General features: G+C 35.1%; 4 protein-coding genes and 1 long non-coding RNA gene across 7 annotated transcripts; 2 read left to right on the top strand and 3 right to left on the bottom strand.

Annotated features, from left to right (window-relative positions):
• Positions 1 to 793: 793 nt before the first annotated feature.
• Positions 794 to 9,928, bottom strand: LOC18098172 (brefeldin A-inhibited guanine nucleotide-exchange protein 1). Of its 2 annotated transcripts, XM_024598428.2 has the most exons (11): positions 8,555 to 9,928; positions 7,925 to 8,242; positions 7,275 to 7,608; positions 6,653 to 7,075; positions 5,850 to 6,142; positions 4,919 to 5,192; positions 4,134 to 4,636; positions 3,710 to 4,031; positions 3,234 to 3,591; positions 2,006 to 2,679; positions 794 to 1,613 (listed from the first exon to the last, which is right to left on the bottom strand). In XM_024598428.2, the coding sequence occupies exons 1-11, from the start codon at positions 9,649 to 9,651 to the stop codon at positions 1,005 to 1,007; spliced, it is 5,205 nt and encodes a 1,734-aa protein (XP_024454196.2). In that variant the 5' UTR covers positions 9,652 to 9,928; the 3' UTR covers positions 794 to 1,004. The 2 variants fall into 2 exon arrangements, with proteins under 2 accessions (XP_024454196.2, XP_024454197.2); XM_024598429.2 differs by lacking the exon at positions 8,555 to 9,928 and having other exon boundaries at positions 7,275 to 7,618; positions 7,925 to 8,113.
• A 4,849-nt stretch (positions 9,929 to 14,777) lies between these two features.
• On the top strand, positions 14,778 to 18,012 carry LOC112327207 (uncharacterized). The gene is made up of 3 exons (XR_002981313.2): positions 14,778 to 15,899; positions 16,494 to 16,562; positions 17,301 to 18,012. It is a non-coding gene; the product is annotated as an uncharacterized LOC112327207 (long non-coding RNA).
• Positions 16,575 to 18,131, bottom strand: LOC18098171 (expansin-A20). The gene is made up of 3 exons (XM_006384807.3): positions 17,705 to 18,131; positions 17,252 to 17,570; positions 16,575 to 17,150 (listed from the first exon to the last, which is right to left on the bottom strand). Exons 1-3 carry the CDS (start codon positions 18,129 to 18,131, stop codon positions 16,847 to 16,849), a joined length of 1,050 nt encoding a protein of 349 aa, XP_006384869.2. The 3' UTR covers positions 16,575 to 16,846.
• A 2,065-nt stretch (positions 18,132 to 20,196) lies between these two features.
• Positions 20,197 to 21,454, bottom strand: LOC18098170 (uncharacterized). The gene is made up of 2 exons (XM_024598701.2): positions 20,750 to 21,454; positions 20,197 to 20,541 (listed from the first exon to the last, which is right to left on the bottom strand). Exons 1-2 carry the CDS (start codon positions 21,085 to 21,087, stop codon positions 20,310 to 20,312), a joined length of 570 nt encoding a protein of 189 aa, XP_024454469.1. The 5' UTR covers positions 21,088 to 21,454; the 3' UTR covers positions 20,197 to 20,309.
• A 2,420-nt stretch (positions 21,455 to 23,874) lies between these two features.
• Positions 23,875 to 27,618, top strand: LOC18098169 (uncharacterized). 2 transcript variants are annotated; one of them, XM_006384805.3, is made up of 5 exons: positions 23,875 to 24,889; positions 24,963 to 25,225; positions 25,679 to 25,816; positions 26,619 to 26,867; positions 27,079 to 27,618. In XM_006384805.3, exons 1-5 carry the CDS (start codon positions 24,283 to 24,285, stop codon positions 27,190 to 27,192), a joined length of 1,371 nt encoding a protein of 456 aa, XP_006384867.1. In that variant the 5' UTR covers positions 23,875 to 24,282; the 3' UTR covers positions 27,193 to 27,618. The 2 variants fall into 2 exon arrangements, with proteins under 2 accessions (XP_006384867.1, XP_024456000.1); XM_024600232.2 differs by having other exon boundaries at positions 23,880 to 24,889; positions 26,628 to 26,867.
• Positions 27,619 to 27,707: the final 89 nt, after the last annotated feature.

Raw genomic sequence — 27,707 nt, 5'->3', positions numbered from 1 at the left:
AAAATAGCGATGACATCTCTATAAACACTTGGATTGAAAACTAAATGAAATTGATGTTATAATTGATATGGTCAATTTTGACATTGATGATTAAAAACATGACAAGCAGGGAGTATTTGTTTTTTCAGCGAAAAGTATCTTTTTTCTGAAGAAAAAGCATATGTAATTGCAACGGCATGAAAGCTGAAAATGTCAGTAAGCAAGCTTTTCTCACGAGTAAATGATTTTTTTTTTTATTTGGTCGATTGTCAACCATGATCACTGATATGATGATGAATGCAGATGTTAAAACTCTCCGTTTGAATCCCACCCTAGCTACACGAATATGTATATATATATATATATATATATATATATATATATATAGTTAAATACATGTATAAATATTGAATACCAATTATATTTATTTATACTTTTCCAAGTCAATTTGTTTGAACACGAAATGGCCTTCCAACGGACTCAATCGGAGCAAAGTAGCATTAAATATATATATATAAAACAGATTTGACCCACTCTGTTTCGACAAGTTCAATGAACATTACATTTATGAATCCATGATCCAATTTACGTAGAGTTTAATCACTAAAAACAGTCAAAACAATTATTAATTATAGCATTATCCAACCCCTTGGTGTTCAAATACTAGAGTTGAATAATTCCTGCAGCATCAACAAATGCCGGAAAAAAAAAAATAGCGACCAGTTCTTTGTAGTTATCAGGCATCTTTCCCTTTGTTTATCGCCCCTTCCGAGCCAGCAGCAGCCAGACATCCATTTTGTAGTTATCAAAGGCATGGACTTTAAACAGCAGAGCGCTAAGAAATTCTAATTCAATCCTTAAACTATTACATCTGGCAACGGCGTGCTTTTACAGGGGGTGGAAAAGAAAGAAATGATCAAACAAAAAAAGAAGAGCATCATCATGGCTTTGTATTCTATCGAGCAAGAGAGATCAAAACTGTGATAACATACATGTGTTGACTCTGTAAAAAATACTATGATATGTCATCCCATTATAATGGGGCCTATACATGATCGGAAAATGTCGCTCAGAATACGCTGAACTTCACCTGAGCTGTGCTCACACCGCACAAGGTCAACCAACAAAGGAAAGAATTGTCTGGCATAGCCCCTAAATGAATCGCTTTCTAAACCACTCAATACCCGCAAAGCTGACAAGAGCAAAGAAGTCCTTGCTGCTAATTCTTCCTTTTTGGCCGAACCTGAAGGAAGAATCCAGTGTATCACTGGCTTGTTAGCGGGATCTTGCTGCACGGTCTGCAATCCAGTACAGTTCAGATAAATCAGCAATATCTTTTCGCACACTGCTGCAAGTTGTGCCTCGACGTTCAATGCCTCAGACATGGATGGGTTATCATCTAGCAAATCTCGGAGGAAGTCAAGGTATTTCTCGTAGGACTCATTTTCAAAATGTACCATTGGAGGATCAGATATCTCTGCTATATAGCACGCTTTCAGCAGTTTCTTCAGCAGGTCCGTCTCAGAATTCAGCTGGTGGGCATGGGATGCTATTGAGGAAAATATATCAATAAGAATTCTGACATTGGCCGCTGACAAGAGATGCTGGTTTGCTTTGTATAAATCACTTACAACCTGATGTGATAAAAGAAAATCAGTATCACCAAAATACTATTGAAATCTTCGTGCATGAAAAACAGTCCATGCATCAAGCTACCAGTTTAACACACTGTTGGTAAAATCTAAAATGGAAGTGACTGCATAGTCCTGTTAGCAAAATAAAGCTAAAAAGTGAAGTGCCATGAAAAGCCAAAGAAAATGTCAGACACTACTGAGTTTTGGAAAGCTCCTTGGTTGATCATAAGACAGAATAACATCAAACAATCTTGTTAGAAACTTTCATATTTCCTGTCCTGCAGTACTTCTACAAAATATTCTTTCATTGATAGATTGCCAGTCACAGCCCTGGACAATTTGCACACATGCACGTGTCTTTTCTGAGTGAATGTGAGAGTGAGAGGGAAAACCTGCACAATAAGTAGCTGCACAGCAATATGACTCTTCACTCTTGAAACCACATATGCTGCAGTTTGGAGATTGTCATCCTCAAGATCATCATTTGTGAAGCCATGATCAGAAGACACATCCGCATCCGCAAAAGGGTGAGAGCTTTCAGGCATCTCAATCCCATCCATGATTCTTAAGACCTTCATAAAACCTGGTAACAATGATGCAGCGGCCTCCTTCAAAGATAGAAAAATCTCTCTATATTCATCTTCTGAAATCCTGCTGCCCAGTTCACCTATTAAACGCAACAATGCAGCAACCCCAGCGCTAGCAGGACCCTTAACAGGACTCCTAATAAATCCCATCAATATAGATACTACACTCTGTAGTTGAGACCTAACAACGTTGAAAAAGTTGACAAATAGGTATACTAGACACTGGACTGCGATTGTAGAAGTTTCAGAATCCCATGCACTTCCTACTGAATGAGGTGGTGCTGAAGTTGGTGAATCCTGATCTTTAACATCTTTCATGTCACTGAAGCTATTGAAGATGGGGAAAATGGCAGAGTTGAAAACAGTGGTCCAAAATGAGTGTGAGAATAGATGACCATGGTCATTGAGAATGTTAAATAGCACTTCTAAAGCACTCTTTCGAATAGCTGATCTGGGATCAGATGTAAGTTTCGATAACCCTGCAACCATAACAATGAGACATTAAAAAAATACGACACGAGTTGCATGCAATTCTTCATAAAACATGTGCTATGTGTCCAAATGGCAGGCTCATGTATTTATTCATGCTAAAACAAGTTATCTATCCATTCATCTTTTGCTTGATGTTTATAAATAAGATCAGATTATTACATTTCCTTACATGTATTGAGCAAAAAACAAACAGGAGCTATAAGTCAAATAATTCATCCTATTGCGATCTTCGATAAACAGGGTGCTATAAAGCTTTATCAGTACAAGCATAAGTTGCATAACTGTCACAAGGGATTGGAAGAATGCAACATGATAGCAGAAAAAAGTGAATCATCAATTCCTGGATACTTTCTGTTAGCCTTTTCTCTCTTTTTATGGGGGTGGGGGTGGTGGGGTTTAACTTGCAAGCAAATGTCTTTTGAAATGTGGCAAAGTACAAGGTGCACGTGTTCTGTGTACAGCCATCCACATTTTCTGGGCTATTTTGCTGTGCAGAAGTGTCAGGCAGCATCTAAAAAATATTTCCTTGAAAGCAGGTTACCTGTTAGCAAAGGAATCCAAAAGGACACATGAACATCTTTGTCACTGGGGTTTACATCCGAAGCAACTTCATCTACTATTGGGATGGATGGATCATCAACACTGCTCTTTACGTTGCAAATAAGTCCTCCATCTGCCAGTTTCAGAGCACAGAATCGGAGAAATGCAATTGCATTGAGGCTCACATCACTATTAAATCTGCTATTTGTGAAGGTGGTGAGGCATCTAACACAGTCAGTGAAAGTTGTTGTCTCCGTCTCTGTTATATAAGGAAAGTACTCTCGGACAATTTTTTCCATGGTCTCAAATGCCAACAAGACAACATTCTTCCGCTCATCAGCTGCAGCAACAGTAAAAACCTGAGAGAAGATCATGGCATCACTGGAACAATTAGAAAGAAGAATTGCCCATGGATCAGCATTTTAAAAGTTGACAGAATTAAACAGTTTAAGAAAATAAAAAAGAATGCTACCATACCATAAAAACACTTTTCCAACCAGATTTCACATTACTGACACGACTAAGGACCATCTGTGAAATACACCTAACTATTAATTCCCTGATCTCTGTAGAGCTGCTTTTCTGCATCACAATCACAAATGGCCTCAAAAATTCATTCTGGAAGTTGTAATTTGCCAACTCCTCGCGCTCTAAGAATTTCATAGCAAGTTGTCTCAGAGAATCCATCACAAAAATAGCAACAGAAAGATTTTCTGACAAGCCAACTGATACAAAAAATTCAGAGAGAACATTCCATATGCGGGACCAAACTAATCTGATGCGGTTCATATTATAATGCCTGCAAATAGGGAAAAGAATATAATGTACTCTTTCATATAAATTCTCATGGAACTTCAAGCGGCAATAAAAAGTTCTCAAAGGAAAGGGAAAAAGATGTTACGCAATTTCTACGATTTTCGTAAGGCTAAATACACGAGGATCTGTTGGAGACTGCAACTCAGATATTGAAACTTTACAAAGAGCTTTCACAAAAGCTACTATTGCTTCACTGTTCAACCTTTGGCTATTAGCAAACACATGGTTCAATTCAAAATTCCCAATCTGGTCAAGCAAATTCAAATTTGAAATGAAGTTATTGATCTGCTCTGGAGTTACTAGTCCTGGAGAATTGACTCCAACAGTGGTGCTATCATATGAACCCCCTCTAACAATAGCCATTACAGCTGGATTCTGGAGTGTTCCCTTTTTCTTTAGAGAAGGATAACCCATTGACTTCAGTGCCTTTTCTTCTGTTTCCCCATTAGATGGTGTCAAATAAGAGGCATCAGGCGGTGCACCTTCTCCAAGCAGTTGCAGATGCTCAATACGGGAGAGGCAAGTTAAGATATGCTCCCAAGCATCCTGAAGATTATTTCCATCTTCAATGGCAATTGATATTATTGCCTGCATGAATTAAAATATATAGAATTATAAATTAAAAAAATGTAAATGACTGTACAGGAATTGACACCAAATCCATGAAGCCTGCTGATATACAGTATGGCTGTTTGACATGAACTAAAGTAACTAGACCAATCCAATCTATTTAAAGCATCACTGTTTCTGTATGAACAGTTAAATGGCTAGTAACCAAAACATAAAAATTCTTCCTTTGGGGTCATGATTTTTTTATTCCTTTCCTTTCCTTTTTTTTTTTTTTTAATAAAATCTAATGATACGATTTACCTTCACAGCATCTACATTTCTTTGCTTCATATCTGCAGCACAGTGCAGATATGTAAACTTGGCCACGGATGTAACAAAAGCATCTCTCTGGGTCTGCATACCCATGACTGCAGTAACATGCACAGCATATCGAAACCCCTGTAAGCACTGAGAGGCAGCAAGCCTATCATCACTCTGATCAAGAGTCACACTAAAAGCAGCCAGCATAGGACCCCAGCAGACCTCAACCATAAACCTCAGAATCGCTGCATCTGTTACAACATGATAAATAGACCTGCAACAAAAGAATCAAACTACTATTTTCAACACAAGGACAGCAATGCTGTTAACATGTCTTTTATCATTTGCAACAGCCTAGGTAAGATTGACACGGCCCAGATTGGAAAAAGAAAGCAGCTAGAAGAAGAAAACCATCCCTTCAGAGAAAGGTACCATATCATAAGCATTAGTTTATTTATGAAATTTATGGTGCGCTCAGTTGGCTAAGTCCATCTCAGTTCTTAACTAATTTCCCCGAGATTTGGCACATGCACGAACACGAGAGAGGGGGGGATCAAAATTATTTAACTCAAGCAAACATTAAACCAACTTCAACTCCCCCAAACCCCTCGCTTTAATTCAAGCATGGTCAATTGATCATCTGCATTACTGCTAATCTCCGTTGCCCTTCAACCCATTTGTCTCCTATAAGGAGTAAACATACCTTGGTTTTTCTCGAAACCCCAACCATGTAAGTTTTTCTCTAATATGGCCCATTAGGGATTAAAAGAAAAACAGATGTGTTTGAGACAAGGGTCAATGAGAGTCAAGGGACTAAGCTATAGGTACTCAAACATGAATGATTAAGTTATGATCATGTTCAACCCCATGAACTAAATAATAATTTACTCTAGAAAGAATCAACTGTGCAACATACTATAACATAGCTTACTCTGATTTTCCTGACTTCGCCTTGAACTGCTCTTGGATATGCCTGATAAGAAGCCCATTTGCACCCAAAGCCTTTTCCTCAGTCTGCTTCCCAGTAACTAGATTGAGTATACCATCCAAACCTAATAGCTTATTTAAGCTGTTACCCTGCTTGCTTTGAGGAACAGAAGAATTTGCACTCATCTTAATTTCATTTTTCACAATGTGATCATAAAGAGCACCCAGATACTCTTCAGGCAAATCCTTGCCATCATCTATTCCTCGGTTGTTCCGAATAAAATCAGCCTTGCTCATCTAAATGGAACCAATTTCAAGAGGGAAGTCAGAAGATATACAAAATTGAATCTACAGTCATTTAAGCACAATTGACAATATGATGCCCCACTGTAGCCATATTTATTAATACATGGAGAAGTTCTACTAGTATTTGCTATCCCGTTCTTTATATTTCTCCAATTGCATTTTTCATATTGATAGGTTCCATCTGGAGATTTGCTGCTAACTATCAATCTAACTTAACAACTACCCTGACAAGGAAAATCAACTGTGAAGATTATTTACAATTACAAAAAGGCAATTTTATAAAGAACATCCATAATTCTTTAGGATCAAGTACGCCTAATCTTCTGATTCAATAAAAAAACCAAGAAAGATGAAAATTGTCCTGAAGCATGGAATAACTATCAGGACCAAAACCAAAGCACACCTTTTATCAACTTATAATAGAAAAGAAGGAGGTAAAAAGAGAAGCTCGCTAGTCATGATAGTGGCCAAAGATAAAGGGAAGAGGTTTTGCAAGAAAACCTTATCTTTCACCATGCTGTTATGAGCATCTGTATTGAGCATTATCACAGAGTATGCAAGAACGTAAGCAGTATCTGCACTGGTAAATGAATTTGGATTGCATTTACAATAGCGCTCAGCAAACTTTTCCATGATACGATCAATCTTCTGTGCTTCTCCGGGTAACCTGAAGCCCCGTAAGAAAAACCTTATCGCTTCACCAAAACCCATCACCTTGAAGTTAAATGAGTCTACATAAGCATGCATAACTCTCAAACAAAACTCATCCCTTTCACCTAAATAGTCACCAATCACTGTTTCATTTAGGCCAGTAGTGTTTTTCAGGAAGGCAGCAACTTCTTCTGGAGAACCACCAACTTTTTTGGCATTTATCAGAAACTCAATGCCCTTGGAAGGTTTCCTATTGAATATGGAGATACCTTTCTGCATTTAATAGAGTAAAGCTGTCACTAAAGGAAAAGCAAGGCCCATTTCTGATAAAGTGTAACAAGGCAAGAAATTCCAAAAGAAAAAAATGGTGGCACAAGAAGCTTGCTAGTGATACTAGTAAAAAAGCAACCAATTATAATATCAGTACCATGTACCACAAATGACCATCCCTTGTAATAAAAAGGAAACTAACCTGGAGTTCAATTTTATATGCCCGACGTTGTTCAAGGGTAGCAGCATCAGATGTTTCAGAGTTCACTTCTGGATGCAAATCATACTCAGGAGCACTTGCATCTTCTCCATTCAGAGTTGAATGATTCTCAGTTGAAGTGGAACTTTGAGAGATCTTAGGCAAGTAGGAATCTCCAATTCTCAGCTGTTGATCCATCCATGCACCCATTGACCTGATGATGCTAACCAAGCACTTCACAGATTCATGCCTAAAAGTAATATCCTGAACCGAAGACAAAGTTGTTGTTGAACCAGGAGGGGGTCCTAGAGCAGTTTTCAGAAGGCCATTGACAATCCTGCAAATATCTGATGGAATTATAAGTGTTTTAATACATTAAAAAAATACATCGAACAAAGAAATAATAAGCACAATAAAAGACATCAAATGTTTACAAACAAGAGAGAGAATCCACCAACTTTCCCCTATTGATTAAAGAGATCTCATATAACTCTAAGCCCATCACAGTATAAGATCAATGATTCATATACAAACTATAAGATCCTTGTCTTCTGAAAATTTACAAGCAATTAGCTGATCAAATCTCACAACTTCTTGAACAGATGCATATATTGCAACCAAGACATGAGTAACAACAGATGCTCATGTAATACCTTTCATATATGTTTGGAGCATCCACATCGCAGTCATAGTTTACAAAAATATCAATAATGATCTGGGAATCTTGGCTGATCTTGTCCAAAAGATTCAGGACAGTCATTTTCTGCAAGAAGCTAGGCTGGTTAACATTCTCAAGCACTCGAAGGACAAGCATGGGAAAGAATATTCCAATTTCCTCCTTCAATCCAGATCTGAATTTCACTAACAGCATCATAAAAATGGAACACTGAAGCTGGAAAATAGCCATAACTGACAACGTACTGTTCTTTATCAATGACAAGCATAGGAATTGCTTGATAATGTTGAGAAACCTGTGCAGGATAGAAGAAAATGTTACATTCTACATTAAAAAAAAGCATGAAAATAGTGCAAAAGAAAAAAAAAATGTAGTTAATTAACAACTCATGATGGTAAAATCAGAGCAATTTATGCAAAATATTCACAAGAAAACCATATACAATTTGTAAGCAGGCAATAAAATGTTTAAATAAAATCAACTAAAAAGGAAAACAGCGAGGGCTTTCTAAATTGAAATAAAATTTGATGGCCAACTGTGGACAATACAGGTATAAGCATGATGGCTGAAGTTCAAAACACTGTAAATGGATGTATTAATGACTTGCCTTTCATCGGTGCGCCAGATTGGACCGCCATTGTCAATGATCACCTTAAGCAACTCAAGAGACAAAATCTTCCCTCTCAAAAGAATTTGATCATCTGGGGTCTCCTGCGATGAGAACTTCATTGACAATTTGCACAAATTCCTAAAAAGAAGAAACCCATCCTCCCTAATCTTACTCCCCTCAGCTTCAACACCACCACTACCACCCACACCACCATCGGTTTCAGCTTCACCATTTGCTTCCTTATCCCTTAATTCACTTTTATGATCCCCTTCACCTACTTTATCATTATCATCACCGGCACCTCCACTACCATTTTGGAGTTTATCAGAAGGCGGACTATGCAACAGCAACAACTTATCATCTGGAACCCCTTCACTTGCCGTCATAACCTCATTAACAAAATTCTGACAAAAATGAATAGAACTCCCTTCATTCAAATTCTTATCAGTAAACAGTAACATTTCACTAACAGAAACCGGTTTAACATTGACATCCATAGAATCCTCCTCAACTCTAGTAAAAACAATGAGCATTACCTGTGCAAGTACAGATTTCGCACAGATCTGATTGGTCCCAGTCAATCCACCAAGATAAACATTATAACAAGTCCTAACAACGTGCACTAAACATTCACCGCGAATCAAAACACAAGGAGATCGAACAGCAGAGAGCAAAACTCTAAGCACAGAAAGCTCAACAGCTTCGTCACCAATTCCACAAACCTTACAAACACTCTCGATTATCTTAAAAATGATCACATTTTTTGAACCATTATCGATCTCACCTCGAATCAGGCCTGAGGAAAACAATTTGAACAAGCATTCGAGTGCGGGGTCCACGACCTTGACGTAAGCGGAATCTAAGGCGAGAAGAATTGGATGGAGAACGAATTCGGCATCCGAAGGGGAGAGCCCGAAGAGAGGAGAGTGAGAATTAGAATCCGTGAGTGATTCGAGCTTGTCGAGGACCGATTTGCAGGAGGAAACGAGGTGAGAGTGCTTCCTCCAGGCGGCGTTTTTAACGATCTTGTCGAGAGAAGGACCTAAGGAACGGCCGCAGCGAGAAGGACCGCCAAGGGTTTGCGAAGCAGACATTCTGGTGATAAAAAGGGATGATGATATGCTTTGTTGATTCAGTCATTCATTAGAGAGATGTGGATCTGCTGCTGCTGCAACAATGTTAGTGTAGAGAGAAAGAAGATGGAGCATGGAGCATGGTGGAAGAGAATGGAGGAGGAGATTGAATTTGGAAGAAGAAGATGATGGATGGAAAGGGAGCCGATTATGGATTTGATGAAGAGAAGAGAAGAGCCGAGCCGATAGATGCGTTCCTGACTGCGAGGTGGAAATTGGAAAAAATTAGCATATTTTGGATTTGGAGCGCTGTTTTGTTTTTTTTTTTTAAAAAATATATATATATATATATATATATATATATATATATATTATTTCCCCTCTGTCTTTGCAATTTTTTTATGGTTTTTTATATTAAAAATAATTTTTAAAAAATAAAAAAATATATATTTTTAATGAAAACATATTTTAAATTACAACCCACTACTATAATTGCAAACACTCCGTCTAATTAGTCCCACTCCGGTGAAAATGGGCCATACATACTCCCGAGCATTTAATTAAACTTGGCCTGACATTCAAGTCAGTTTAAGGTTTGATGAATGAGTTGACTTGTATTTATTAAAATTATATTATTTTATTTTAAAAAAATTAAAAAAGTCGTTTTACAAAATAAAATAAAATAAACAAGATCAAGTTTGATTGGTTCCAGATCGACCCTTTGACACCCTACAGGAAATCGAATTAGTCAGATTTAATAATTGTGCTTTCAAATCCCCACCACACATGAGTGGTGTATAAGATAGAAAAAATAAATATAAAAAAAGATAAAATTTACTTGATTAAGAAGATGAAAATAATATATATATATATATATATATATTTAAGATAATTTAAAAATATTTTTTTTTAATTTTAAAATATATAATATATTTTAAATATATGTGGTATGTGTTTGTTTTTTTTTTTTTTTTTTATAATGGTGAATATTTAGGTTAGTTTACGTGACTTAACTAATTCTTTGAGATTCTAAACTTAACAATCAAGTAAATTTTTAATGGTTCTAAAATTTGTAGTAATTAAATTTATAATTTTTAAAAAATAAATTTAAAATATGATCAGTTAACCTATACCTTTAAAGTTGTATGTGTATATAATTATTTTTTAATATAGATATTCAAGTTAGTTTACGTATATATCTTAAAATAATCAATTAATTTTATATATTTTAAAGTTAATAATTATATAATTCTTCAACATTATTGTAAGACTCTCGAATTAATATTCTCTAAAAGAAAAAAAATTTAAAATCTGATTGGTTTAGCGTTATATTCTTACTTCTAGGCTCTAGCCAATGTAGCGTCAAACAAATGGGTGCGGTGCATCTTTCATTTTCCCTATCGCGCTAAACACCAAAGGAGGCTGATCCTCTCGTTCAATGCTTCCCAGTCTATTTCCCTCAGCACTGCAAACCTCTCATCCAATGTCACAAACGCAGCTTGAGAAGAAACATTGTCCCGAGTTCCAGCTTGATGGAGCAGTATATATTATGCTAGAGCCCATGTCAGGGCCGGGGAGCTTTCCGGCTAGCAACAATCGGAGAGGCATGGAAAGGGATTTCCCCTGACGTTAATTAGGATGGAAACACGGGAGAGAAGCTTAGGGTTGAGTGACATAAAAAACAGGTACAGTAAAAGCAGACCTTTCAAATGTTAGAGCACGCTTACAGCTTCATTGATTTTCCAAAGTTCTTGCACACTTCTGCCAACCAGAATGGCCTTCTTCTAGGGCATTAAGGAGTTCACCGTTGTCATATGCAGCTAATAGCGCAAACGAGAGCTCAGAAAGCTTATTTTCTATCACAGCTTAATTTACCTTCTGGACTGCAGACATCGCAGATGGCATTAGTTAACCATTACTATAACTGATATCATATGAGAAATCAACGCAGAAAACTTGTCAACCAGCTCCTGTCCCCCGCCTGGACACAGCTCATAATCTACCATGATGGATTGCAGAACATCCATCCTTACCTTGGGAAAGTCCAGACATGTATGCAACATAGAATTCATCGAAGCTTTTTTTTTTTTTTTTGAAAAAAATAGTAATAACACTGGTCCTGTCCTGATTTAATGAAATGAAATACAGTCAATTTACAGATCACACAGGTGTTCATGAGATTGCTTTGATGAATTTAATTACTTTTTTCAAAAATATTTATGCGTTTGATAAAAGTGTACTGTGTATTGCTTTAAGCTAAAAAAAACGCAATAATTAATGTTTTCTCATCTTTTTTTTGTAATTCGTTTATGCAATGCTCTTAGAGAATCCAATCCAGTTCGATGAGGAGAGTATGAGCTTGTGATCATCAAATGATGACTTGATGATGATTAAAAACTGGCTTTTATGTATAAATTAATGTTTCTTTGCATTTATTAAACTCTAGATTGTGCAGTATATATCGACAAGGAAAAATCGTAAACCAAGCGATGAGAGATATTAATTTGAGAAAATATTGTTTTTCTAATGAGATAATTACAAAAGCCTGCTGTTTTTTTTATTTTATTTCTGTCTCTGTTTTTTTTTTTAAATTACATTGTATATTTATAACTGTTTATATATATGCTCAAGCTGGCGTGAAAAAAGAAATAGCAAAAGAATACAAGATTATTTACGCGATTTTCATTGTATTATATTAAATGACTAAGAAGCCTCTCCAATATTAATATTATATACAAATTTGTTATCGTCTAAATTATAAAATTGCTATAAATACTAGTTGATCTGAAGCCTTAGCTTGCTCTCTGCTGATGCGTCGCTACATAAATGCATCACAAATATGCTACCATTTTTGGGCAAGAAAGTGCTTGAAATACAAAACCAGATCTGCTCGTTTATTGTCTTGAGTCACTGCGAAGCCATCCTGTACTGTCAAAAGAACAAAGTTGTGAAGGAATGCTTAAAGCATTGCATTTGGAAAGTACGAGATAAATTAGGGTTTTTTTTTTTTGGGTTTTACAGTGAGAAAGAGAGAGAGAGCGCGCGCGCAAAAGGGAGGTGGTCTTGAAGATTTGCGACAAGTCAATATTTTTAACTTAAAATCTATAGATAGAGGTGTTAGTTCAATCAAACGTAGATTTGGTAAAATGCCAAGGAGTTCGAATTCGGATACATGAATCTAGTAAAATATATTTAGATTCAACTCACCTCATTATAGATATGGTAGAGAATATATATATATATATATATATATATATATCAAATTTAATTGAACTTCAAGATCTATATTAGAATCATAAAGTTTTATCTTCAAATTATTAATATGAATTATTTATGTAAAAGATAATCATTTTTTTATAACTATAAATGAATAAAAGGTTTATTATATTTTTTATTTCATTAATAACGTGTAAGAGATATTTATCTCTCGTTAATGATATATAAAAAATATTTATCTCTTATTAATATCATTAAAAGCAAAATAACTTTCTAGTCTTTTCTTTTCCTATGAATAACAGGGTTCAAGAGTTATAAATAACTCATGAACCATTCAGGTAAAAAAAAATTTCTACTCTAAAAATTTGTATATCTCAAAACATTAATCACAAAATATCAAGAACAAACACGTTTATTCTTTGAATAAAAAGCTCTTTCTTCTTTTATTTATTATCACTTTATTTAAAAGTTACTGACTTTATCATCGGATGATTTTTAAGTCCTACTGACAAGAACTGTTTCTGCAAATACCATGATTAGTATTGTTAATTTTTGCATTTCCTAGGCTAAAAAAAATACATAAATATTTGATTAATCATTATTTATATACCAAATAACATGTTCTTTGAATATACTAGATTCGTAAAACATTATTAATTTGCATTAATCTTCAATTGGCATTGCATTGCTTCAAATTAGACCAATGTTGTTTAGTTGGTGAGAAAATGTGAAAGAAAACGAGAGAAAGTAGATTTCAAAAACCTTGTTTTCCTTGTGTTTGCGAGTGAGATACATTGCCAACAATGTAAAGAAATGTAGAAAAAGGGTTTTATTAGGGTTTTAATTAAAAACAACAAAATTTATGTTTGATTTAGGTTTAGAGAGAGAGAGATAGAGATAGGTGTTTGAAAGAGAAAAAGAAATCATCAATGGAATAAAGTGAAAAACAAATTATTTTTTTGGTTGATTTCTAATACAATATATATATATATAATATAATATAATGATAATTTAATTATTTTATCTTATTTAAAAATTTAAATTAATTCGGGATATAAAATATAATTTTTGAAATAAAAATACAAAATAAATAAATAAACTATAATTTGTTTTTGTAATTAACCATTTTCGGATTTATCTGCATCTACTAGAGGAATGTAACATTGAAAGGCGATGAAAAAGTTGTTCATCATGGTTCATTTATATATAAACAAATTATAATTTATTTATTTATTTTGTATTTTTATTTCAAAAATTATATTTTATATCCCGAATTAATTTAAATTTTTAAATAAGATAAAATAATTAAATTATCATTATATATATATATATATATATATATTCTATTTGATTTGTAATTTGAAAAAATAAATTCACAAATACCTAGATAAAGTATATAAGTTGTTTCTTAAATAGTCTTTTTCTTTCTCTCAATAATCTTTAAAAAATTTGTATTTATGTTTACTTGAAAACACATATTATAATTAAATTAAATTAAAAAAAAGGTTAAATGTGTGTACGTTAATTTGAAAATATTTTTTTTATTATCCAATAAAAAACTAGATTAATTAGATAATTTTTTTAAAAAAATTCATATAATTAAATAACTAATATGTTATTTTATTTTGAAACAAAATTTATTTTTGATTTATTTTAATCTTTCAATATTTTCTTATTCGCTCTCAAAATTAAATTTAAAATTTTTTAATCACGTCATCACCCACTCATCTCATTTTTTAGTATTTATTTGAAAATGTAATAAAAATTATTTTTATTTAATAATATATTAAAATAATATTTTTTATTTTTTAAAAAATTATTTTTATTTTTAATATATTAAAATAATTTAAAAATATAAAAAAATTAATTTAAAACTAAAAAATATTTAATAACACCTGCACTGCAATCCATTCTCATACGAGTAAAAAAAAAATAAGTGAAATTGAAAATACTCAACAATCCACAGTTCCAATGCTGCAGAGTACTATCTCATGTCACTACTCACCATCATCATCCTCTCACTGGCCACTACTGCTGCCGGTGCGGTGCGGGGCAGTGCAGACAGAAGAAAGAAATTAAATTCAAAGAGGCTGATGATAGACAAAAACAACCAGCAATACTAGTAGTAGTTTCCATTTCCTTAATCCAAAGCCAATCGTTTCGGAAAAGCAGAAACCCCAGCATCGACGCCATTCAAACAATACAAGCCTTCAAAAATAAAACGAGCTTACTTACAAAAACGACAAGTCGCTGCTTGATCAAGCCTTCCGTTCTAAATCCAACCGATTGTTGAAGTTCCTTTTGACTGCCGTTCGTCGCCAACTCCTCCGCCAGAACCACTGCCTTTTGGCTCTCAAGGTCAAATATCATTCATTATTTATTTTTGAAACCCAATCACAGAGGAGTACTGGTACAAACCACAAGTGGTGTTTTATGATGAGATGATTAAAGTAATGTCTAGCAATGGATTTATTGACGAGGTCCGGCTTCTTTTTTTTAGGTATTTGGAGACTGAAATTAGCGGTGATGACTCTGATTAGTTTTAAGCTGAGTGGACTTGCTATGAAGTGCCTATTTGTATTCGAAGTGTGATATAAATTGATTTTCAAAATGTTTTTTATTTTGAAATGTAAAAAAATAGTTTTTTTTTTTTAATTTTTGTTTTAATATTAACATCAATTCAAAAATTAAAAAAAAAATTTAAAACTAGAAAAAAAATCCAATATACAAAGTCTGTTGTAATAGGATGTGAACCTAACAGGTCTACATTTAAATTACTCGTGAGTGGTTTAGAATACATTGGCGAATCTGTTACTGTCAGGCAGGATGCTTACAAGTATTACGGTGATTCCCTCAATTACGACGGGGGAAGAGATAGCAAGTTGAGTTACTTAAAGTAAGATATAGATCAAAATCCCAGCTTTTGAATTGGTTAGTTCACCATCACTTGGCAGTAAGGGTACCTTGTGAAGAACAACCTGGAATGTGTGTTCAACTTCATGTTGCTGACAGAGAAATCATACATGGCCTTTTGGTTCTGCAATGCCAACATGGTATATGTTTCTTCATTTAACTCAATCTCTATGATCTCTTCTTTCTTTACCCATAGCCTGTGTTTTTCTTTTGGTACTTTGTTTAATTTTGGTGATTTTTGTAGTTGTATCAGATATGTAGTTAGAAACTCGCTTCTTTTACTCTCCTTTCATTGGAACATGAAAGTTGAAGAGGGTGATTTTCTTTCCTCTGTTAATCTATCCTAGTTGTTATGATTACTTTTATTAAAATAAAAAACCCATTTTACACACTGGAAATGTAAAGAGCAACGACTCTGTGGAGACAACTGTATTTCAATTGCTCCCAAATGAATTAAAGTAAGAAATGTTTTATCCTGGTAGCTCATGTGACTGGAAAGGTTCAGCAATTTGTTCTAGACCTGGTAGCTGTGTCATCTCTACAACAGCATAAATTCACTTCTTTGGTTATGCTTTACTTACCTCAGTTTTCAATATTGCGCCTCTGTAATTTGGACATCAAATGAGTCTCTCTTTGTTTTCCCCTGCATTACATACTAGCAGTTGCATTTGATGAGAAAGCTTCCATCAATGATGATTTCCACAGCTGTGCTTAATTTATAATCATTCTTGTAGAATCAAAGTAAATCATCTCAAAGTACAGCCTAGTTCATGAAGCAAGGATTGCCTGGTTAAAAACTCACGGTAAGAGATACATATCTTAAACTTTTCTCTTGTCTTTTGAAGTGAATATAAACCTTAAACATTTTAGTAGTTACACATTTCAAGAGCAGTTAACTTTCTACTCTCAAAAGCACGTAAAGAGACAAAACTGGGACCTTGCATTTCTTTTTTTTCCCAACTTTCTTTTACAACTTTCTTACCTTCTTTTGACCAAGAACCAACTTCATCACATAGCAAGAGAATTTTAGTCATTCTAAGCAAAAGGGAAGTGTGAACCTATGCCTCGAGCCTAAAAGCCTCTCACACTAGAATTGTTTGCCTTCAAATGTCTGACCGAATTGCCAGTTTGCTGGTGCAACATTGTAAGATGTGAGTGTTTTTCTGCTGCTGGTTGTAACCTCGAAAGATAGAGGCTGTCCAATAAGGTTGACATTAGATTGCCAGTTTTGTCCCCAGTTTCTTGCCATAGGTATCCATGCTGTTTTCGAACCCTTCACTTTCACAGCAATCACCTCACCATCCAACCCCACATTGGAGATCAGGACTTGATAGAAGTGAAAATTTCCACTCACTGTGAATCTCAGCCCACCCCTTCTTTCACACTTCACCCTACACAAAATTAGCATAATCAATGTTTGCTCATCTAACGTACTATAAAATAGAGAAGCCTATACTCATTTAGCAAGAAATTGCGAATTGATTAGTGATACCTTCTGTGTTGAACTGGCACAATATCGGCTTTTTTCTCTGCGATTTCAGTAAATGCTGCCTCTGACATGTCGAAGTGTTCTTTCGGGAAATTACACCAGCCACCATAATCCGCCGAAAGCCCGTAATTTGGAGGACAGAAATCTGTTGCAGTGAGAATGACCGAGGGGCTACCCTGCAGGCACCATAAGATGTGGTCGACACATCTGACCTCGAAGCAAGCCCCACAGGTACTCCCTCTGTTGAACAGCATGCTACTTAGTCCAGCACTGTACTTTCCATAGGTGGCCTTGTGAAGGTCCGCATACCCACAAGCACCTTCTGCAACATTAAACAATGGCAGTTTAATCTTTACAATCCAAACTGAAACTTTTTTTTGTGGAATATGAAACACCATTACGAGTTGAAGAAACAGAATGTTTCACCCTTACTGGGACCAGTTGGTAGAGAATTACCTACAACGATCGATCCATTTGTTTCCTTAACGTATGTTGCAGTGGCAGACTTCCATTCCTCATCATCAGCGGTGATCTTCCATGTCTGGTGTATAATCAAGTAGAGAAGCATGGCTTTAAGAGCACCCATTTGATAAGCAACGACTATGAGAATTCTGATTTGTACTTGATGAGATTCTTTTCTTCTTGTTTTTTCCCTTTCTTCTCTTCTCTGTGAAATTATGGTCTTGAGTGAAGAGAAAGACCACCCTTTTCTTCGGGAAATGACCCGAATCTCCTTGCTGAAATGAAGATAGCTTTGTTGGTTAGATGGCCACCCCTTAGACGAAACTGTGAAATTTTGACAAATAGGCTCTTTGGGAGACCGTAGTCCAAAATGTAGGGACGTGCAGCAAGCCCGAGAGGAAGGGTAGCTTTGGTCTATCATGGACAAGCAATGCCTTCTTTTCTTTGATTTTTTCAAGCAGGGAATGTAAACTCAAAAAAGGGTTTAGGGATTGTGTATGGAGGTTGCATGGTTTGTCGTTGTGGCAGACACGGAGAGCGGAAAGTCTTTGGCCCTGTTTCTACTTGCGTGCACACATTTGTTGTTATTTACATAATTTGGCTCGTCTTTTGAGAAGAAACGAATGGGGAACCCCATGGCCATATGGAAGAGAAAGTGTGATTGACTAATTGGAAGCTTGATGAGTATATTTATGCAGTATACTAGCGGTTGTTTTTTAAATAGTTTTTTTGTGCTGAAATATGGATGTTTTTTTATTTTTTAAAAATTATTTTTAACATCAGTACATTAAAACGATTCAAAAAGTATAAACTCCATTCAATTTTAGAAAAAAAAAAAATTCAAAATTTAATGAAACAAAATTATAAACGCAATGCCAAACGGTTGGAGTTGATTGGCTTCTATGAGATGAAGCAAGATGTATGGTGAAATTATGACCACGCAGTTGCCTCTGCTGTGCCTGCAGCCTGCTCATAAAGAAACTGTGCTCGAACGGTTGGCTTGGGCATTCGCGCTAGGGTGCTTTGCTGTAGGAATTCTTGTAAATAATGAAAATAATAAATATTATTTTAAAAGGTTTTTTTTTTTAATTTGTATTCATATAATAAATTTTAATATGAGATAGTAGTTAATATAAAAAATAGTGGGTTCGTGTGTATAGGTTGAGCTAAAAGAAAAACCTTTGATTGCACCCTGCCCGAAACAATGCCTATAATTTTTGAACGTTTTTGTCTTTTAAAATCATAATTTTTTAAACACTTAAAATTAATTTTTTAATAATTATAAAATCATAACAACTTTTTTATTTTAAAATCTTTTTATTAGTTACAACTCTTTAATTCCTTAACTGTTTTTTAATTTTCTAATTTATTTTCTGTTTAATTGTTATATGTTATCAACTTTTATATATATATAAATATATATATATAATGCACTTTTACAATCAAAGTGTGCTAAAAAAAACCATAATATTATTTTTTTGTGCTTGCAAGGTTTGTTAGTATTTTCTTTTAATGTTAGTCTGGCTTGATTTAGAGGACTAACTTGTTGGATCTTGAAAGATAACCTTATTAAAAAAATATCATTAAAGATAATATCTATACAAGCCTCAAGTATATTTTGTTTTTGTTTATTATATTTTTTTTATTAACGTGAGTGTCTGAGTCAGCTTGTACGCACCTCGACTAATCTCACGGGTCCTAAAGTTAACGACAATGTAAGCTTCCAGTGATCCTGATGTCTGTAAGACTCGAACTGGTGATCTCTAGGAAGCAAACCTAGAATCTAATCAGTGGAGTTATATCCCTTAAAGTTTTATTTATTGTATTTTATTACTACAGGACCAGTCACTAAGGAGGGATTAATGGACCAAAATTTAGATTTCAGAACATTACAGACCCACCTCACAGAAGGATCCAACATAGAAGGGTTCCTTTGAAAAAGCTTACGCTTGCAGGCTAGACTAGTGGCTTAGGTGGGAGTGTGATCGATATTGAATACCAAACTGGGCACAATATAAATTTGCAAAGGCTCATGTCACCTCGCCTCTATTTTAAACCGTTCTAAATCTCTGTGTCTCACTGCATATATTATAATTTAGAAATGTTTCGATCACTTGTACTAGGCGGACAGACATTTGAAAGATTAATTGCGGAAATTCCTAGGTATTATGGCACCGCTAGAATGTTTTCAGCACTGAAATTCGACATGAAATGCCTAGTAATTTCACCAACTTAACTGTTAGAAAAGATAGCAAAAGATAACATATAGTAGCTGTCATTAAGAGTTTGGGATTACTTCTCGTGTAATTTCAGGTTCGAACTCTGTGATTGTTAATATAATAATTATTGAAAACTTATATATTTGTTAATTTCAGGATATTAGTTAAAATATATCTAAATTGATCCGAACATTCATGTTAATAAAAAAAAAATATATAATGGATGGAAGTTATAGAAAATTTTGTTACAAGCAGGAAGAGGGAACGTAATAAGCAAATTACTGTATAGATTAGTCTTGAACCAAATAAATAAAAAAGAAAAAGAAATATCAATTGCCTAATGCATGGTGATCGTTTAAGAATTGAAAAGAGGAGCTGAATCATACAACTATAATGTCTTTCAAAGGGACGATGCATGTAATGGGAGCATTTTTGCCCTTGTCACGAATGAGCACAGAATCATCGCCATTGCCACTGCTTGGCTTGTTCAAATGATAGAGATGGTAAGTCGTTTGATCTAGAGTCCCTTCTCTATAAACAAACACAGTCTCCTCTTCTTCCATTCGACGCCACTTCCAATCTCTATCCACATTTCGAGAAAGCGGCATTCCCCTATCATCATCATCATAAATGAGCAAAAACATGAGCACTGTTGTGCTAACACTGATATTATTATTATTATTAAGTAGTGTTGACTGTTGAGCATGAAAAGTTAAAAATGTGGTATCCATAAGGAAATAAAAACAAAAAAGAGGAAAAAGAAACACGGAAAATTAATGAAAAGAGGAAACAAAGTAAATTAATGCATTGATGTACTTACCTGACGTGGAAGAGATCGGAGATGTTAGACATCTCGAGGTAGAGGTTAACGGAGTCGATGAAAGCTTGGTAAGTATATAGGTGGAGGCCATCTATCTTAGGGTAAGGCAGCTTGGGTCGCGGTGGCACTGGCGACTGCTCCTCCGAGTGATCGTAGCAGTATTTGTAATATTTAGGCGGCTTAGCCATGTAAGCGTACTCCTTCCACGACGAAGAGGAAGATGGAGGGAGCCCCACGAAGCCCATGGTAGTCATGAGGGGCTCGAGCTCTTCGTGAGTCATAATGGGATTGAATGTTCGAGTGTGCCATAAAGCTAGCTTTCTCATGCACTCCTCCATTAGAATGAGTACTGTGCGTGCTGCCTCTTATTGTTTCCTGAGGTTTTCTTTTTTTCAATTTATATATATAACTTTTGGTTAGTAATTCTGGGGAGGGAGTAGATTAGACTCTAGAGAGAGTCTGCTGTGGCGGTGGTTAAGCAGTGAAAGGCTGGAAAGTAGGGTTTTGTTTCTGGAGGTCGTCTTCTACGGTGGGATTTGAAAAAGGGAGCTTCTTCTGTTTTGCTATTTGTCTACGTTTAGTAACTCCATTAATTTAATTCATTGCTTGGACTAACCTAAACCTAAACCTAAACCTAAACCTATTGGGAGATAGAGATCTAGCTAGTCAAAGAGGAAACATGGTGGTGACCACTGGGAGAGACGGTTTCGTCATGCAATCTGGGCTCTTTTCCCTTCTTTTCCAGGACTTGTTATTTACAATTTTGGAGGGGTGGCATGGCCGCATCTCACGTGCATGACTCTCTCCAGTCTTTATCTCCTCGTTAAATTAGAATTCTTATATCTGCAACATATCTGTATTGGAAATTCTTAATTTATCTTACTTTCAACTTTATCTTTGTTTCAGTTCATGAAAAAAAAAAATTAACACACCGCTTAACCTTTTCAACGTTTGTTTCTCAGCGACGACTCTCTATTTGCACTTGGGGTCCAGTACAAGCTAACCTAGTGAATCGTCACATGCCTAGGTTTCAAAATAAATCTACTCGTAATTAACTCCATTAAATTTGATTAATCTAGATGAATTTATGATGTTTTCAATATTATTATAACAAAAACTAAAAAATATAAGTGTTTTACTGTGAATTATGAATATTTTACTGTGAATTATAAGTGTTTTTATTGTTAATTAGAGCAGTATTTATCAGGGAGGAGGAGTTGATTGTTTTTATTATAAATTATGGGTAGTTTGTTTTTTATTATTTTTTCATGGTGTGCGTGGCGTACTGTGGGTTGCTAGGATGTTTATTGTCGGTGGGTATTTGATGGCATGTCATTCTCCTTATTTATTTAATGGGGAGGGGGTGCTAGTTAGATACATATCTTACTGTGCGATGCATGTTATTCTTCTGATTTGTTCAGTAGAGAGGGGTTGTTAGTTAGATACAAGCTTTATTGCAATGTACCCAGTTGCATGGTAGCTTCTAAATTTGGTAGTTGCATGGTAGCTTCTAAATTTGGTTGATTTTGCACTGGGTGGCAATGGTTTCATTGTTGTTTCTTTTTGTTCTGGACATGTATAACTGCTCTATCACTATACGCTGAGTTGATATAAGTGGTGCAAAGTTGTTGTTTTTTTATTATTTCTTTCGGGTTCTGCTAGATTCAAGGGATAGAGAAAGGATTTTGCATTTGAGATTGGTTAGGTCTGACACTCAAGACCTAGCGCAGGTGTCTATTAATAATATTATTATTTTTATTATAATTAATATAATAATTAATAAATTTGAAAAAAAAATATTATTAATATTAAAAAACAATCATAGATTTAATTTGAAGGGTAAAATCATCATCATTAATAAATTTGAAAAAAAATATTAGTACTATTGAAGAAAAACCATAAATTTGATTTGAAGGGATTAAAAACTATAAAAACTTGATTCAAACAAGTTTATTATTATTATTATTATCATTAATAAAAAAATTTAAAAAATATTATTACTATTGAAGAAAAATCATAAATTTAATTTGAAGAGATTAAAGACTATAAAAACTGGGGACATGCATGCAAGTACCTATACATTTGTAAGAATAAATAAACACATAAATAAAGTTGACTCATCGGAAGGGTAGAATTAAAAATTATTATTATTATTATTATCATTAATAAATTTGAAAAAAAATATTATTACTATTGAAAAAAACCATAAATTTGATTTGAAGGGATTAAAAATTATAAGAACTTGGGTCAGACGAGTTTATTATTATTATTATTATTAAATTTTAAAAAAAATATTACTATCAAAGAAAAACTGTAAATTTTATTTGAAGAGATTAAAAACTATAAAAACTTGGGTTAGAAAAGTTTAATAATATTATTAATAGTATTATATTCATTAATGGTATTAAATTTGAAAAAAAAAATTATTACTATCGAAAAAATATATAGATTTGATTTGAAGAGTAAAATCAATTACTATTGTTATTATTATTATTATTATTATTGTTATTGTTATTAACTTGGGTCTGACATTTCTTTCTAGACCAAAGTAAGTTGGGGTTGCAGGTCTTGTAACCCTGTCAGGCCTAGGGCAAGGCTCTGGGGTCCGACGATGCAGCCAGTCCAGGGCTGTTGGTAGGACAAACCCAAGACATTTGGATCTGGTGTTGCAGTCAGATCCAAGGCTCTTGAGTTTAGCTTATCAGATAGACCCAACGTTCTTGAATCTTAATTTTTTTAATATTTTTATGTTAAAAAGCGTTGACTTGCGGCGTAACACATGTCATCTAACTAGTTAAAATCTAGATGAGAATAGTTAAAAAATTTTATTTTATTTTTTTAAAATAATTTTAATTTGTTTTTAAATTGACGAGGTTACTCGGATTTACCTTCGAGGTTTTGTATACTTTTCATATACCATATTTTGTGTTTTTTTTTTCACACGTTGCTTTTATTTTTTAGATGATTATTGCTAGACGTTCATGAACTGGTTTTTCCTTCTTTTATTTTTTATTTTTTAAAAAATGATTGATAAGAGTGGGGAAAAAAGAGAGAGGGAGATCTAGGTTTATTATATTTATTATTTCCAATAATCAAATCAATCTTCATAGCTGACATGAAAACAAAGGGAGGTTGAAGGCCGTAATTTATGCTGTGTTAAAAGAAAAGAAAAGGTTGCCTGTGATTCGACTCATCCATTCGGCTGATCGTGAAAAAGGATAAGGTATGATCATGGGCTTGAAAATCTTAACTTTGTTAAGAATCGTAGCTTTGTGAATGTCCCAGGTACTAGGAAAGCCCAGCAGCGACAGTACAGATTTTTGAGCGGCAATGTCATCACTTTTAACTTGTAGTCTCGATATGTCTGTCGTCTACTATGCACTACAAGTTTCCACTTCCCAACAGTGATCATCTCTAAGACTGAAGCACACTGCCGGCGAGTGAGAGCGGATGAAAATATTCTTTCTCTTGGCGGCCTTGCTTAATTAGCCAGCCAGCAGTAAGTCGTGACTTACTTTAAGTGACTGGCAGAAATGGAGACAGCCTTCTTCAGCTTCAAAAACAATCTTCTCCTTCTCCTCATCTTCTCAGTGCTTCTACTAATCCTTACAATCCATCCATTAGAAGCAGAATCAGAAGATGCAGCAATCATATCAAGGTTCCAACAATACCTTCAGATCAACACTGCACAGCCCTCTCCTCTATACCAACAATCAGCTGACTTCCTTATCTCCCAAGCCAAATCCATCGGCCTCGAGTTCCAATCCATCGAATTTGCCCAGAACAAGCCTCTCGTCCTCCTCAAATGGCCTGGTTCTGACCCAACTCTCCCTTCAATCCTTCTCAACTCACACACAGATGTCGTCCCAGTAGAACAGCACAAGTGGGCCCACCATCCTTTTGGAGCCCATGTTGATTCTGATGGTAATATCTTTGCTAGAGGGTCTCAGGACATGAAGTGCGTTGGCATGCAGTATTTGGAAGCTATTAGACGCTTGAAGTCTTCTGGATTTCACCCTCTTCGTTCTGTTTACTTGTCTTTTGTCCCCGATGAAGAAATCGGTAGCTGTGATGGTGCTAAAAAGTTTGCTGATTCTGATATCTTTAACAGCATGAACGTTGGGATAGCCCTTGATGAAGGTAAAAAGTTTTGTATATAATTTTCTTTTCCGATTATTAGTTAGCTGTAAATTTTGTGTTTTGGAAATTACAGGGCTGGCATCACCGAGTGAGAATTACAGGACGTTTTATGCGGAGAGGAATCCGTGGTGGTTGGTGATTAAGGCTACTGGACCACCAGGACATGGAGCTAAGTTATATGATAATAGTGCTATGGAGAATCTTTTGAAAAGTGTTGAGAGTATAAGGAGGTTTAGAGCTTCTCAGTTTGATTTGGTGAAGGCTGGTTTGAAAGCTGAAGGAGAGGTCTTTTCTGTCAACACGGTCTTCCTCAAGGCTGGCACTCCTTCTCCTACTGTACGTTGGGATGGAATTTTAATTTTTCTAGTTGTTTTGCTGATACATTTAGGTCTCTAATGAATATTATGCTAGCTAGAACAATTATGGTAGAACTGGGAGTCATTATTCTGAAGAAAGAGCAAGGATTTAGGGACAGTTTGAGACAGTCTTTGTCCAATCATGTTATGCTGTAGATGTTGCAAGAATGCTCCAACACGTAAACATAGGGCCCAAGGTAGGGGTTTTTCTGCACTTTGCATGAATGCCTCAGGACAAAAGTCACAAGCTTTGTCAAATAAACATCTTATTTTTTTCATAAATGCACTAAATCTCTGTTATAAATTATCTGTTGATTGGCTGATTTATTTGGAAAAGTACTAATCTTTATGGCACTCCATGATGAGAGCATTGTGAGTTTACAATCCTACATGTTATTGATTAGATGGACTGATATTCTCCCTTCTATTCCAGGGATTTGTCATGAATTTGCAGCCATCTGAAGCAGAAGCAGGTTTTGATATTCGAGTCCCACCAACTGCGGATCCTGAATCTTTGGAGAGACAATTTGCTGAAGAGTGGGCACCTGTTTCACGCAATATGACATTCCAGGTATTAATGCACTTGCTGGGAGGCTTGAGGCTTATATTTTTCCCCCGGCTGTATCTGAAAAACATGAAACTCAGAATTGCCTTGCTTTATATGGTAACCAGTGATATTCTTGAATTAAGAAGTGGGAAAAAGGTGATGATTATGCTGGTGTCTTTTGGTAGTAGTTTTTCATGCTACAATTGGCACTTGTCATCTAAAATAAAAGTTCCCATTTATCATGAAGCTTAAAGAGCACCTCTTTACTTCTTTGCACCTCTTTTATAAATACATGGTGATTTGCATTTATAAAAGCTCTAAAGCTGGGGCATTAATTAACTCGGAAGGAATGGGAAGGGAAGAGACTATTGCATTTTGATCAGTAGCTTAGGAAATATGATCTGACTATATAACCCTTTCATATACCCCATTCAGGGCCCTGTCCTGGCAAAACTAGCTCAAGCCAATGGCCTTTTCTTGCTAGGATGGCAAGTAATAAGAGCCTTAAAAGTAGGTGACACGATTCCTGCTGCAAATATTTTGACTTACACTGTGAACAAGGAAGGAGAAATATAATCTATCAAGAGAGACTTTTGGCAATATAGGCTAAAGGAAACCTTGTTAACTGATACAAGTTTAACTCATATCTGTGTACTTACATGCAATATGGGTACAGCATGTAGAAGAAACATTATCCGGAGGAATATGTGATATCTGATCACTTTTTGGAACCCTTGCTCTTTGATCATGGCATACTTTTAACACACAATAACTATTTGAAGAGTTCCCTTTTCATTTCCAAATCCAGTTTTAATTGTGTTTATAGCTTGGGCAGTTTAAGGAGAAAGCTTCTATACACGATAAGTTTGGGAGGCCAATGCTCACGAAGACTGACAGTTCTAACCCGTGGTGGAGCCTGCTTGAGGAAGCAGTCAGAAAAGCTAATGGAAAACTCAGTAAGCCAGAGATCTTTCCTGCATCAACTGATGCTCGCTACTTTCGGGAACAAGGCCTGCCTGCAATTGGCTTCTCTCCTATGGCAAACACACCTATACTTCTGCATGATCATAACGAGGCGAGTGTTTAATTCACTGTGTCCATTTATATTTCTCCATTTGTAGGCTAATACTGGTGGCCGTTTTTCTCGTACAGTATTGTCAGTCATTGCGCGCTAATCTCCATGTGTGAATGAGAGTGCATGCGGCTATGTTCTTTGCAGACTCGTTGCACTTAATTGGAATCGATATAATGCATATTAAACCATCATTGTGTCTGCTCTGTTGCAGTTCCTGAACCAAGACGAGTACCTGAAAGGCATCAATATCTATGAGTCAATAATTAAAGCTTATGCATCTTATGTCGGGGACAAAAGCACTAGAAGCTCCAGGGATGAGTTGTGAGGGAGCTAATGCATTATCTCATGTTGAGATACAAGAAACGAAGGCTGCATATATGAGTTGTGAGGGAGCAGCATCACCACTCATACCCCATCCTTGAGACCATATATGTTTTATGAGTTTCTGGCGGTGAAACACAACGATATTTGAGATTTGCAAAAGTGGTGCATGTGTCAATAAATAGGTGGATTGATTATGACTATAAGGCAAGAATTGCGCTATGCATTCTCAGTTCCTCTTCACTTTGAACCTGCTTAAATGTTCATTATCTTGAAAAATGTATATAATTTCTTAGTAATCAATCATGTATCTTGATCAAAGTAGTTGAATGGCAGGTGGTTGAAAAGCCATTCCCAGGATTTATATCCAAGTTATATACCAGTACGTTAGATGTCTAGGATCATCAAAGTGATCGCACTCTTATTTCAATTTTTTGAATGATTTTGAGCTTGGTAAAGTGAGGAAAACATAGAAATGTATGGACAGAACCATTTTTTACAACTCGATTTATTAATTGT

Source organism: Populus trichocarpa, chromosome 4, assembly GCF_000002775.5.
Source record: "Populus trichocarpa isolate Nisqually-1 chromosome 4, P.trichocarpa_v4.1, whole genome shotgun sequence".
NCBI lineage: Eukaryota > Viridiplantae > Streptophyta > Magnoliopsida > Malpighiales > Salicaceae > Populus > Populus trichocarpa.
Note: the sequence above shows the minus strand (reverse complement) of the source record. Positions and strands in the feature narration are given on the sequence as shown.